This window comes from Sceloporus undulatus, chromosome 5 (genome assembly GCF_019175285.1).
Source record: "Sceloporus undulatus isolate JIND9_A2432 ecotype Alabama chromosome 5, SceUnd_v1.1, whole genome shotgun sequence".
NCBI classification, from domain to species: Eukaryota; Metazoa; Chordata; class Lepidosauria; order Squamata; family Phrynosomatidae; genus Sceloporus; species Sceloporus undulatus.
Genome location: NC_056526.1, coordinates 26,693,668 through 26,709,046, shown reverse-complemented (window position 1 = coordinate 26,709,046; position 15,379 = coordinate 26,693,668). Strand labels below are relative to the sequence as shown.

General features: G+C 41.5%; 1 protein-coding gene across 1 annotated transcript in view; it reads right to left on the bottom strand.

The window, feature by feature from the left end:
• LOC121930906 (thromboxane-A synthase-like) overlaps positions 1-15,379 on the bottom strand; it is a 185,750-nt gene that overhangs the window by 48,050 nt on the left and 122,321 nt on the right. Inside the window, exon 4 of the mRNA XM_042467902.1 lies at positions 10,454-10,506. Within this exon, the coding sequence (XP_042323836.1) occupies positions 10,454-10,506 (53 nt within the window). The remainder of the gene's footprint in view (positions 1-10,453; positions 10,507-15,379) is intronic.

Sequence of the window (15,379 nt, the reverse complement as noted above, 5' to 3'; positions counted from 1 at the left end):
GTGCCTAGGGTGCCCTTTCCGCAACCCCGGAAGGAGCGCCCAGCGGACCAAAGGAGAAAGGGGCCAAACGGCCCCTTTCTCCTTCTCCCCGACGCCGCGGGGTGTCCTTGGGGCTTGAAGCCCCAAGGACACCCCTTTCCAGGCTGTTGGGAAGGGCCCTTTTGCCGCTTCCCCGCAGCCCGGAAAGCAGCGGATCAGGGCTTCAGTGGCTGCCGCTCTGGCCGCTGAGGCCCCGATCCAGCGGGGAAAGGTGCACCTACAGGCTGCCCCAAAGGGGCGGTCTGTAACGTGCCATAATGACTTTTTTTAAATAGCAAAAAGGAATTTAAAAAGTATAGTTGTCCCTCCCTATTCACAATTTCACGAGTTCTTTATCCACGGATTCAACTACCCACAGCTTGAAAATATTTTTAAAAATATATAAATTCCAAAAAGCAAACTTTGATTTTGCCATTTTATATAAGGGACACCATTTTCCTGTGTTATTGTACATAATGAGACTTGAACATCCATGGATTTTGGTATCCATGGGGGGTTCTGGAACCAAACCTCAGTGGATATCAGGGGCCCATTGTAACATACAACTTGAAAATAAGTTACATGATCAGCCTTGTGAGAAATAATGCTAGGAATCTCACCTTACATGCTCCAATGAATTATTATTGTTGTTGATGTGGACCTTCCCGTTGTTTCCAACATATGGTGACCCTATGGCAAACCCTACGAGGCTTTCTTTGCAAGTTTTGTTTCGAGGAGATTTGCTTTTGCCTTCCTCTGAGGCCAAGAGAGTGTGACTTGCCCAAGATCACCCAGTGGTTTTCCATGATTGAGCGAGAAGTTGAACTTCGGTCTCCAGAGTCATAGTCCCACACTCAAATCACTGCACCATGCTGGATACTACTATAATGAGTAACAAGGATTAATTACTTTTAAAGAGTAAGGTTCCCAAGTTCTGATTGGTGCAGTTAACACTCATTAATCCTGTTTTCTTTACTGTGATAAACGGAGACTTCCTTTTCTTCTTTCTGTTTGGGCCTTCCCTATTCTAGAGACAGATGCGATTTTTCAAGTGCACACTGAAAAACGAAGGTTACTGGGGTGAGGTGGCAGTTACATGATGACCTACTAAACCTTGGTTGATATAATTCTCTAAGACTTGAGGGCTGCCTTTATTAAAGCTGAAAAGCTGATTTGACATCCTGTTGTCAAGGCAACCCATTCACATAAAAAGAAAACAAATTGTGATAGTATCAGTCAAATGATTTGAGTGACCTTAAGAGAAAAAAATAAAAATAAAATAAAGGCTCCAGTTCCCAAGATCTGTATTATTCACTAACCGTTTGGGGTGGGGGTGGGGAGATAAAGCTCTTTGCTCTTTGTATTAATTTGGAAGGAGTTTTCAGTATGGAATGAGTAAAATCCTTATCTCCTCCAAGACTGTCAGGTGAAACTCCTTGAGGTCAGTCATACATATAATGCTTCCACATAGCATTCATTACCTGCATTCGTAAGATTTCAGAGCATCAGAGAAGAGTGCTGAAGAGTTGTTTGGTGATGGGGAGGACAAAGACACTCATATCATTTTCCAGGCATGATCATACTGCCTTTAGAACAATTTTTGTGTGTATTCCACAAAAACCCAGCAGTCCAAATTGTGTGCTAAGAATAAAAATGCAAAATTCAAATACTTTTGCTTACATTTCATTAGCTTCTACCATCTACCTTGCTGCTTGAGATTCAAGATTGCAAAAAATTCTGATACTGAGCTAGTAAAGGCATTATGCTTGCCATGGGGATCAGCATCCCCATGGTGAATTTCCCACCCTCCAACTAGATTGCTTGTCCTGTAATAAATTTCTCCCTCTGTGTCAGCAGGTGCCTATGATGTGAAATGCATTCCACAATATGCAGTATTCGCATGCTGATTTCTACTATGTTGGAGTAGAAAAGAAGTCTCACAACAGGGATGCAAATCCATCAACAACTTTGACTTCCTCAAAGAGATGGGTGTGACAACCAGAGATGGAAATTCTTCCTTTCAAGACTACAGACCTCTAAAAACTTTAGCTAGCCAGGTTACTGGCAGGGTCATCTAGAAGATTCTCAAACTTACAGTTCAAAAGCATAATTCTTCCAAGCTTTGGAAACAGTCCAGTATCTTTGTTGGAGACAACAATGACTAGTACACTCACTTTGCTGGAACTAACTGCTGACTGGTTTCTTCTCCATCAGAGAAAATGTCAATGAATACCAGGTATTATAGGTTGTGTTTCAGAGAAAGGAACTGGCAAAACTACCTCTGAGTATTCCCTGCCTAAGGAAACCCTAAGGAATTCATGGGGTCACCATGAGTTGACAGGAAACTTGAAGGCGCACACACACAACACAAAAGTAACAGACCATAAATAAGCTGATTTACTGATCTCTATATATTAATTAATATGCAGTGTAAAAGCAATTTTTAAAATTATGTTAATTCTCAATGCACCCAGGACTACAGGCATGAAGAGATCAGGAGTTAGTGAGTGCAAAAATCTGGGGGATAACTAACAGGCACTTACATTTTTACTGCATTATTTATTGATTTTAATAGGTTAAATAATTCTAAACTCTTGGTATCTGGGTCCATTCTAAGTCCGTTTGGGATCTCTCTCTAACGTCATCTTGCATGTCCACATTATCACATACCTAATAGATAAAGACTGAAAAATCTTCTTCGCTATTAGAAATAGGATTCCCAGGTAAAGCAAGAGATAGGGCTCCTATACCATCAATGAACTGTGGTGCTGGAGAAGAATGCTGAGGGTACCATGAATGGCCATAGAGATAAAGAGGGAGATTAGATGGGTGTTGATATAGGTTAGGAAGGTCAAAACAGTATTACTTGATTGATAGATTAAGATATTATAAATGATCCTGGGTTTGCCAAAGAGATCCTGAATACATTTACAAAATAAATTCTTTTTTTAAAAAAAGAAAACAGATTCTGAAGATAATAAACACAGATTGCAAAACCATACAATGATTTTTCTATCACAGAATATATCTTGAAAGGCTGTATTCAGGATTCTGTAAATAGAAGTTAGCTATGTAGCAGCTTCATTTCCTGACCTCATATAAGTTGGGATCAAATTGGAATATGCCGTTACACCATTTGTTCAGCTAGCTCAGTGTTGTCTACATTGACTGTTAATGGTTCTTCATATTGAATTCTTTCTTTGCCCAACATGGAAAAAATAGCTTGAAGCTGAGGTTCTCTCCACACAAAAGATGAGTTTTAACACTTTTCTATAAAACTCCTCTGTATTAGTGAAACTGGGGTTTTGGTATGTGGGATGTGTGTGGAGGTTAAACTCCTTAAAATTTCATGAAAAAGAAATTATTGTCACAGTTAAAACAATCACATTACTCTGGATTTTAATTTAGCCAGAACTTTAATGTTGCTGCACCCTATCCCCCAAACAGGCATAGTGTCTTGGATGGCTCCTTCAAAAATTTTATTAACCTAAAGTGAATTCAGGGCTCCAGTGGCATGGGAGCCATCAGTCATCATTGACAAGATCCCTGCCCGAAACCTGAAAGCAGGGTTTCTCAACAAGAGTCCCCTGGAACACTACATTTCCAATGGGGGGGGGGTGCACTATGGGTTCCACATGAAATCATGATTGAAAAAAAATACACATTTCTTTTTTGAGCTGTAGGTATAATAATTTTTATGCAGGAGTTCTCTGAGACTGGACAATTATGTCAAGAGTTCCTCCAGGATAAAAAGACTGAGAAATGATACCCCGGAGTGCCATTGCCAGTCAGAGTGGAATTCAGAAAAGCTTACTGCAGTTCTCTGAATTGCATGGCTCTTGGAAGTTATAGTTTGAAAAGTCCAACTCTTGAGTCACAGGAGACAACAGGAAACCTTGTGTACTATTGTTAACGCCTAGTGTAATGCAGATTCCTATGCTTCTTTTCATCCTTTATATTTTTAATTATACTCACCTGTAAATGGCATGTGCCAATACTTGCAGAAATTTCTCTGCATTAAATACAGTGGGTATCCTCTGAGGTTTGATTCCAGGACCCCCCACTCCCCCGGTGGATACTAAAATCCAAAAATGTTCAAGTCCTATTACATACAAAAACATAGTGAAATGGTGTCCTTTTGGAATTTATTTCCTTTTGGGATATTTTCAAGCTGTGTGTGATTGAATCTGTGGATAAAGAATCTATGGATGTGGAGGACCAGCTGTACAACCTCAGAAATGTTCAACAGATGAGGCAGGAGAGTTTGACATTAATGTGTTAAAGCGAAGCACACCTTACAAAAATCACTAGCATCAAATGGGTTGTGCCAGAACAATGAAAAAGGTTGCAGCATGAAGCACCCTTGTTTACAGTTCCAGTAAGCCAGCTGTGTCCTCTTCCAGTTTATTCCTTTCTCCTGTCAGACATAGTTCTCTGCCCATTCTCAGTCACAACCCCATGGCTGATGGGACACTTCATTTGGCTAATCTGGAGACTTCTCCCTCTTTGTTTGTACGTCTGCAAATCCTAGGTTCTCCACAACCTCACTCGTACCTCATGATGTTTGGATGATACTATTTGGCTACATTACAAACACAGTGTGCCTCTGAACTTCAAATAAAAAAGCCAATAATAAAGAGGAAAGGACTGAAGTGTTTAACTCTTTTACAAGCTACACAAGAGCTAGAAACTGACTATGGCCTGTTACAGACTGCCAAAATAAAGCTGCTTCGGGTCTCTTTGGAGGTATGCTATTTCAATGATGCATGGGTCCTAAGAGTCCAGAGGTCGCGCCAAAGCCACACTCCCTCCTGGAGTGCAGCTTTGGTGCAGCTTCTGGATTCTTAGGATGCATGCATCATTTAAACAGCATACCTCCAAAGAGACCTGAAGCAGCTTTATTTTGGCAGTCTGTAACAGGCCTATGGGATGAACATGGGAATTGTAACTATATTTTTAGGATTTCAGCAACCACTTTAAAACTTCAAACACATGAATGCACTGTAAAAAAAAAATCAGTGGCATAGGCAAATTAATAAAAGGTGAACAACAAATACCAAATATTTTTGAATACACTCAAATGCTGATAAGATTTATTACATTTAAAGTTTTGAATATCTTAACTTAATAATGAATTGTGATTAACAGAAAGATAACATAATAAACTGGGTGAGGATTTTCTTCTCAACATTTCACTACTAATTAAAATATTGCAGTACCTAGAAAATAGCACTTAAAATAATTAGCATGTCTCTTTTTGTCATCAGAAAAGGCTTAAAGTATACCTCATGGGAATGTTTGGTATTTGAGATCACAAAGATATGACATTTGAGAGTTATTCCAAAAAAGGGCGGGGGGGTTTCAAATGCAAGCTCTGCAAGCTCTGTCATCTAGTACTGACATGTATGAGCTTATGAAATGCTGAAAGCTTGTCTTTAAAAATAAACACTGACACCAAACTTAAAATTAAAATATCGAATGCAAAATTTTAGTTTTGCTGATCAGATAACCACAGGCAAATTTCAACAACATGAAAATATATAACACATATGAGCAAGAATTTTCTACATGCAAATTTCAAATTTTTTAAATATATATATTTTGTTCAAAAGGGTTCTCACTATAAAAAAAGCAACCCTCCAACAAAACCAAAACCAAAATAAATAACACAAAATGAGGAAAAATAACTACATTATTCATATGTTTCTATAAATGCTGACCAAATATCCAAATATAAGTCGATTTGTAAATTTTATCTATACAGCATTCTTACAAATGTTTGCGTTATTTAGTTATCTCTTTTAAAAAAAGATTCAATGTGTTTTAAAACAACTAATATATACAAAAGGTAAAAATACAAACACTGCATTTATAACATGAAACTACAAAGTCATCCTGGTAATTACACATCACCAAAGTAATCAATTAGAATTAACAGCGATATTTAAAATTTGGTAAATTACGTCTCATTAAATGCCTTAAAGTAAATGAGCATCTTAATCTGGTGCCAGAATGATGATGATGCTAGGGACAGGTGAACCTCACTGGGGATAACATTTCTCAAATGGGGACTCACAACTAAAAAGCACAAATTTCTCATCATCATCCCCTAAGCCTCTTCCAGGGAAGGTATTTGGAAGTAAGCCTCCACTGTTTATCTTGGGATATTGGTAAATTGATGCCACCAGAAATGTGCTGTCACGCCTTGGGGTCCTGAGCTTGTACAGGTTGAGTCTCCCTTATCCTAAAAGCTTTGAACCAGAAGTGTTTTGGATTTCGGGTTTGGGTTGGTGGTTTTTTTTTTAATATTTGCATATACATTATGAGATATCTTGGAGATAGGGGCCATGTCTAAACATGAAAATAATTTATCTTTCTAATACAGCTTATAAACATAGGCTGGAGGTAATTTTTATACATAATATTTTTTAATAATTTGGTGTATGAAATAAAGTTTGTGTACAATGAATCATCAGAAAGCAAAGGTGTCACTATTTCAGCCTCCCATGTGGACAATTTTGGATTTGGGAGCATTCTGGATTTTGGAATTCTGGATAAGGGACACTCACCCTGTATGTGGCTTGAGGACAGGGTTCAATTCACTTTGAGAATGAGGTACTGGCAGCCTGTGATGCCAAGACAAAATGGGTATTACACAATAAGACTTTCTGCTCTCCACCATTAGTCTGGCTAATTCCTTCTGCCCTGGCTGTATTTTTCTGACCTTAAGCCATGTGCAATCTCTCATTCTAACCTGCTTAACAATAGGCCACTCTAAACTCCTTGAAGAAAGAGTGGTGTATAAATACAATATATAAATACAAGTCTACATCAGTTAATCAAGTAGATGTCCTCCTAGGTTTAACTTCTTTAAAATAAACCAGAGGTAGAAATAACTTGGAATTAACAGAGATAGGTTCCTACATTAGACAAAAAAAAAGAAGCATTTCAATATGTTTCAGCAATTTTTAAATTCAAAACTAACAACATGCCTAGGTGAAATAAAACAACCATCAGGTTTTGAACCACCTTCTAGAGCACACGGGAACCTACTGGAACTAGAGAACACTGGCACCTACTGGAACTAGAACAACGTAGTGGTTTGAGCACTGGACCACAACTCTGGAGAGCAGGGTTCAAATCCCCACTCAGCCATGGAAACCCACTAGGTGATCTTGGGCAAGTCAGATATTCCCACCATCAGAAAATTCCACGACAGGGTTTTTTGGGTCAACATAAGTTGGAAATAACTTGAAGGCACACAACAACAAAACCACCACCACCACCACAAGAAAGAGGTCACTTGAAGGTTTCTTCCACAATTCATCCAGAGATATCATTTTCTTTCACTACCCTCCACTTTTCTTATGTTTTTCATTTCAGTGACCAAATTTATAGGTCTATGCTTTTTTAGATGAGCCAGTTTGGGAAAGTAGAGGAGTAGCTTGAGTGTTGCACTACGACTCTGGAGACCAGGGTTTAAATCCCTGTTCAGCCATGGAAACCCATTGGGTGACCTTGGGGAAGCCACAATCTCTCAGCCTCCAAGGAAGGCATGTGCCTGCCACTTCTGTTATAAAGCCAAAAGGAAGCCAAACTCATTCTGTGGCTCAGGGATATGCTATGAGCACTCTTGATATTAAGCTGAATCCAGAATCTGGAAAAGTTATTAACCGTGGTTATAGCTTTCAACACAACAACAGCTTCCAAAATCCCCTGGGTTTCTGGAAGTGTCAATCCCAACAAATAACTTTCCCAAACTCTGGTGCTGTCCAGTGGTGTCATTTTTCTATCACAAACTTTGACCACTAGCTGAAACTCTATTTTCATCCATGTTCAAGCATCAATCACCCCAATAACTTGATTCAACTTATACACGGATTACACTAGGTGTTCCATGCTGTTTTAAGTTAATGCAATGGATACAATATCTGCCTTTACCCTTGAAATTTCTTGCAAGAGGATGAAAATAACTTCAACTGTTTGTATGTTGTGTGTTTTCAAGTCATTTTCACGTTATGGCAACCCTAAGAAAACTTTGTCATGGGGTTTTCTTGGCGAGATTTTGTTCAGAGGAGGTTTGCCACTGCCCTCCCTTGAGGCCGAGAGCATGTGACTGGCCCAAGGTCACCCAGTGGGTTTTGTGGCCTTCAGCTACTCAGGTTAATTATGGTTAGCCACCGAACCTTTACAGGAAACCAAACTAGGCTAGATGATAGATTAACATGTTTACAACTGGAATGAAATTCAGCTAAACCATCTGTCATACTTGAAATACATATCTATGCATGGCATCTGAATGTTACCTTCTTGAAAAGGAGGTGAGGGTCATCCTGTTTTTCTGGTTTGATTTTAAACAGGTAACAAAGACAAGATGTATTTGTCAAACAGCATAAATTTCCAGGTCAAAGAGAGGTAAGACAAAATACTGGCAAAAGGGCTCAAGTCGGATAATATTAGGTCTTATTGCTTCTACCAATAGTAGTTTGTATTGCTAAGCAAATGCTTATACGTAGTAGTTTCTATCACCTGCTCTTTCAGCAAAAACAAAACAAAAACAAAAAAAACATACATCTCTCCCTCTAAGGCTTGTTCCCAATCTTCTTGTTACAGCCTACAGAGAAAAAGGGCAATCTGTTTCCCTGCTGAAGTTGTTGGACTTCCATCAGCTTAAGTTAGTACAGTATAGCCCAAATCCCAACAGCCCCAGCTAGCACAGCCATAGGAACTGCAGTTGAACAACATCTGCAGGGCTGTACTGTTCTTTTCCCTGCCATAGGCATGATGAAGAATTATATTACAATAATATCTGAAAGGCCTCAAGTTGTCCACCTATGCTAGTGTTACAGTGTGCCAACCTCTCCTCGCACACGAAACAGTCCCCAGTCCCCTTATTTTCTTCTCATGAAAGTAAATAGCTACCAGTTATTCCTGTGAATGAAAATCAAGTACTTGCTCAGGAGCGGGATGATAGTGGTTGGGAGGAAGACATGAGCACATGCACACATGAAAAATGTACCTGGGATATTTTCCTGGAATGTACTACCTCAGAATGTGGTGGAGACTCTTTCTTTGGAGGTTTTTAAACAGAGACTAGATGGCCTTCTCTCGGGAGTGCTTGGACTGTGTATTCCTGCATAGCAGGGGGTTGGACTGGGGAGCCCTTGTGGTATCCTCCGATCCTATAATTCTATGATTCTATGAGAGGTGGACTGAAGAGGCACTGGGCAAAAGGGTGAAACGGAAATCCTAGAGACCCACTACCTTCCCAGGATTTTTTGGTGGGAACGTGGGAGACAGTCTTCTCCCTGGCTGCTCCCGGGACTACCTCTTGTCTGTCCATCTGCAAGTGAAAAATTCACTAGTACAGCAAACTTCTGGGAACTGACTACAAGGGCTTTGAATATGGTGCTGTTCTTGTGATTTTTATCTTATGTCTTTTAATTGATTTGTTTTAAATGTTCCTAATTGATAGTTTAATCACATTTTAACTATTACATTTTGTACATATTTTACTCAAGTCCTTGTATCATAGTATCATTACATTTTTTTTTTTTTTTTTGTAAATTGCCCTGGGTCCCAGTTTTAGGGGAAAGGTGTGGCAGAGTAGGTAAATTATGGAGGCTGAGGAAGATGCTTGGAATCCTGTTGTTGTCCAGTTTCCAGTCTTATCTATTACATTTCAGAGGCCTCTTGCTAGAGCAAAACAATCACAAGAATGTGTGATAGGATGTGTGAGAGAAATATTTCATGGAATTGCCAGGTCAGAGGGCTGAATTTGCACTACATGAACTAAAAGGGAAAAAAATCTCCTTTGAAAGAAGTAGAAATTTACTTACTTACTTAATTGATATGCAGCCTTTCTACCTTGGGACTCAGACAGCTTCCAAAAATAGTAAATTAAAAATGTTTATAATAAAAATTTTAAAACAGTTAAACATCCTCACATTAAACATCATAAAATCATTTGAAAGACATACAAAGTTAAAAAAATAAAACACATAAATAAATAAAAATCTTTCCTGCTTAAACATAAAGCCTGCTTAAAGAAAAATGTATTTGCCAGCCAGTAGAAGGAAATCAGGGAGAAAGCCAGCCTAGCGTCCCACAGTTTTTAACATTCAGATCTGAATTATTCTTATTTTTAGAAAATGTATTTACTGCAAACCATACATCAGCCATCCCCAACTTGACACCTTCTACATGTGCAAGACTACAGTTCCCATCAGCCTTATGTAACAAAGCCAGTAGAGAAGGATTATGGGAATTGAAGTCCAGCAATGTAGATACAATTTTGGCAATAGGTTGGGAAAGATTGATCCAGATGTTCCCAGACACATGCCAGAATTCACTATTAAATCCACACTACCAAAACAACTTTGATAATGAGAAAAAATATCCACAAAGTAAGTGAATGAAAGGGAGAGTCTCTTACCCACAAGCAGGTCCATACTCATTTATCAGTTTGTTGTGGTTTTCCCAAAAGCCCTGTGTGAACATAAAAAGACATCACAGTATTATAAATTATTATTTGCACTACTGACTCTGAACTACCTAGTAGGTGAGTAGTCATCTTTCTGAAACCTTACCTGTTCCAAAAACAGAGCACAAGAAAGTTCATACAATGACACATTTTTATACATTCTCCATTTTGTAGCCTTTTAAGCAATCTGTCACCCAAAGACACTGCGCCCTCTCCCAAAAGGGCTGAACTGCATGACCTGATTACTGTGCCTCAACAACTTTGATTTTTTTTTTAAAGCTAATCTTTTAATTTTATTTACATTGCTCTGTAACATTGGCTGTTCACTTGTTGTTTGGATCATAATACGTTTGAAACAAAGAACTAAATCATTAAATGTAAAATCATGAGGTATAACATTCTACTTCTAAGCTCTGCCAGTGACATTGCAAACTACTACATTGTATACCCTTCATCTGTGCACCCCCAAGAATATTGCTGCCTCTCCCCATCAACTGCTTTAGATTGTTTGTGTACTCAAAGCTAGCCCTGCATACCATCACTAACTACCATCCTACTTCTCCATCTTTAACCAACTGTAACACACTATAGAACCACAGAACCAGAGAACTGGAAGGGAGAGTAAGAGCCATGTAGGGATGCCCAACTAAAGCACCCCAAAAATATGATCATCTAACCTCTTTTTAAAGACCTGTAAAGAAGAAGCATCCACCACCCTCCAAGGCAGTCTATGCCAGGGGTAGGCAACCTTTTTGAGCCGGGGGCCGGGTTGCTGTCCCTCAAACAACTGGGGGGCCGAAGCCAAAAAATAAATAATTAAATAATTTGTTTTAAAAATTAAATATATAAATAAACCAGGACAAATGTAGGACAAAATTTTCAAATGGAAGACACTTTTTTTTAAAAAAATGGAGGACACATGAAAAAATTTGCTAATTTTAAAAAAAATGTTAATATAAATGCATGTTTTTGAGGCTTCTATAGACAATTGCCCCCCAAAGGTCCCGGCGGCAATCGGCGGCAGGACCGAGCTGGGGCCGGTCCCAAGGCCTTGCCGGGCCGCATCCGGCCCGCGGGCCGCAGGTTGCCTACCCCTGGTCTATGCCATTGCTGAATAGCTCCTACCACCAGGGACTCCTTCCTAAAATTTAGGTGGAATCTCCTTTCTTGTAATTGGAATCTACTGGTTCATAGCCCAGTCTCTGGATCAGCAATGATACAATCTTGCTCTTTCTTCCACTGGCATGATGCAACACTAGAATAGTAGAGGCTCTTCTACTTTCTCTTTGTGTTCTAGCCACCAATCATGGAAAAGTCAATAGCTACTCCATAACTAGGCCAGTATTGACATATATCCCCAGACATTTGCCACAATTATGTCGGACATATTTGTCTCTTTTCTGGAACACTGTCAAACAACTGCTTTGAATATGGAATTCCTAACAGTGCCAAAACTTAGCTAGGAAGCCATCAATCCAATGTGGGTGGGAGGAATGCACCAACCAAACATAGCCATGCACCACTGGAAAAACTACTCCAAGGATTCAGAAATTTGAGCCTCCAGATGTTATTGGCCATCAACTGCCCAAAAGCCTAACTAACATGTCCAATGGTCAGGTTTCTTCAAGTTTAAGGCCAATAATATCTGGGGATCTAGGTTTGGGAGCCATATGCCTACTACACAGTAGTGATGCCAGTACAGAAACTGTTCTTCTGTGCCTTCTCTCTATCCATATGGATTCAGCCAACGGAAGTCTTCAAATGGTCAAAGGTCTGTTATCCCCCTTTTATTATTATTCTTACTTGTGATTTGTTTTTAACTTTGATGTATTGTTATGTATTTTTCAAACTTTTTTTACTGTTTAATTTTATAGTTCGGAGGGAGGGTTGGGTCGGGGTTTTGTGGGGCTTGTTGTTTTTATTGTTGTATATTGTATTTTCGTTGTTGTTACCCACCTCGATCCTCGATCGGAAGAGGCAGGATATAAATAAATAAATAATAATAATAAATAATAATAATAAAAACTTTATTTATATACCGCCCTTCGAAACATCAGGGTGGTTAACAACAATAACAACATACATCCAATATAGATTAAAAACAATGCAATTAAAACAATAAAAGAACTTGTGCCAAATCACAAACTACTAACGGGGGGGGGGGGGGGGCTCTCAGGGCAAAGAATCAGGGGTAAGCCTGCTTGAAGAAGAACATTTTCAGCCCCTTCTTAAATTGGGCCAGGGAGGTTGCTGAACGGAGCTCAATGGGCAGCGAGTTCCAGAGGGTAGGGGCCGAGGTGGAAAAGGCCCTTCTGGTGGTATTAACTAATCTAGCCTCCGGAACTCTTAACAAGTGCTGCCCGGTGGATTTGAGTGTGCGGGGCGGTTTGTACGGAGAGAGGCGGTCCTTTAAGTACTCTGGGCCCAAGCCATTTAGGGCTTTATAGGTTATAACCAACACCTTGTATTGCGCCCGGAAGCGAATAGGCAGCCAATGTAGGTCTTTTAAGACCGGTGTTATATGACTGGTCCTAGGTATGTTAGTGACCAGTCTTGCTGCCATATTTTGCACTAATTGCAGCTTCCGGGTATGGTACAAGGGTTGCCCCATGTAGTGCATTGCAGAAATCCAACCGAGAGGTTACCAGAGCGTGTACCACTGTTTCTAGGTCCCCCTGGCTCAGGTAGGGACGCAGCTGGCGTATCAGCCGAAGCTGATAACAGGTGCTCCTGACCGTCGCATCCACCTGAGATGTAAGGTGGAGCAACGAGTCAAGGAGCACCCCCAGACTGCGTACAGAGTCCTTCACGGGAAGCGTGATCCCGTTCAGGACAGGTGGAACCACCGCCATCCCTGGGCCAGGAGAACCTATCACGAGTACTTCCGTTTTCTCTGGATTCAAGCTGAGTCTGTTTTCCCTCATCCAGCCCATTACCAACTCCAGACAGGCCATGAGAGGAGAGATGCCATCCCCGGTCACTGCATCAGTCGGAGACATAGAGAAAATTATTTGGGTGTCATCAGCGTACTGATAACCCTGCGCCCCATGTCTCCGGATGATCTCTCCCAGCGGTTTCATGTAAATGTTGAAAAGCATGGGAGACAGAATGGCTCCTTGAGGGACCCCAGATATTAGGGGTCTCTTGTCGGAGCACACGTCTCCCAGCTGCACCATCTGGAACCTCCCAGAGAGGTAGAACCGGAACCACTGGAGTGTAGTGCCCCCGACTCCCAACTCTGCCAGGCGCTCCAGAAGGATACCATGGTCTATGGTATCGAAAGCCACTGAGATGTCTAAGAGCACCAACAGGGACACGCTTCCTCTGTCAATGCCCAGACGGAGGTCATCGACCAAGGCGACCATGGCAGTCTCAACCCCGTAGCCCGCCCAAAAGCTGGTTTGAAATGGGTCTAGATAATCCGTTTCATCCAGGATCGATTGGAGCTGGATCGCAACCGCCCTCTCGATCACCTTACCCAAAAATGGCAACAGCGATACAGACCGAAAATTATTATGCATCGGGGGTCAAGGGAGGGCTTTTTTAATAAAGGTCTTACAGTGGCCAATTTTAGATTCGATGGAAATTGCCCATCCCTGAGAGATGTATTGATGATCCGGTGTAACACTGAAGTTACCACCGGTCCCCTCTGAGCCGCCAGCCATGAAGGACAGGGATCGAGAGAGCAGATCGTCTTCCTAACACTCCCAAGGATCCTGTCCACATCCTCGGTACTTACAGACTCAAAGTGATCCAGTTTAACCAAGTCCACGGAAGCTCTGGGCACGTCTACTCTGGTTTCTGCTCTAATACTGGCATCCAGACCTTCGCTTATCCGAGAGATTTTATCCGCGAAGAAGTTGTTAAATTGGTCACAGCAGGCCTTAGTAGGTTCAAGGATCTGGTTCGGGGCAGGAGGGAGCTGAGTTAGCTCCCTCACAACCCTGAACAACTCTGCCGGACGCGACTCCGCGGACGCGACACGTGCACCATAGAACGAGTTCTTAGCTGCACGTATCGCCTCTCCGTAGTCCTTCAAGAGATGGTCTAGGAGAGTCTGGTCGGATAAGCGCTGGTGTTTCCGCCAGCGGTGCTCTAGCCATCGCAGAACCCGCTTCCTTGCCCGGAGATCTTCTGTATACCAGGGCTTCCTTTTGGAAGCAGGCCTGAGAGGGCACTTGGGAGCGATGTTGTGTATAGCCCTGGAAAGATTGATATCCCAGTTATCAGTTAGGGCAGCAACAGAGTCGCCGTCGGTTCCTACCGTATACCCCTCTAGGGCTTCTTGGAACCTTTTGGGTTCCATCAGCCTTCGAGGGTGGACCATTTTAATAGGTCCGCCACCCCAGGGTAGGATCTGGGTAGAAGCCTTGATTTTTGCCTCCACCAGGAAATGATCCGTCCATGACAAGGGGGAAATATTCGATATTTCCGCCCACGGAATTTCCATGTCCGTACAAAAGACCAAATCGAGTGTATTACCCGCAGAATGCGTAGGCCCTGAGACCAGTTGTGACAGGCCCATGGCTGTCATGGTCTCCTTGAATTCCCGAGCCGCACCGGATGGAACATAGTTGGCCGCGAGGGAGATGTTGAAGTCTCCCAGGACCAAAAGCCTGGGGGACTCCAGCAACAACTCCGAGACCAACTGTGTCAGGTCGTTAAGGGAGTCTGTTAGCGCACGGGGTGGCCGATAGACCAACAGAATCCCTAGACTGTCTCTGGCCTTCAGGGTCAGGTAAATACACTCAATATAGGAAGTTTGACGCACATGGTTCCTGGTTAGAGACAAGGTGTTCTTATGCACCAAGGCAACACCCCCTCCCCGCCCACCTAACCTGGTCTGGTCCTTCACTGAGTACCTGCCGGGTACTCAGT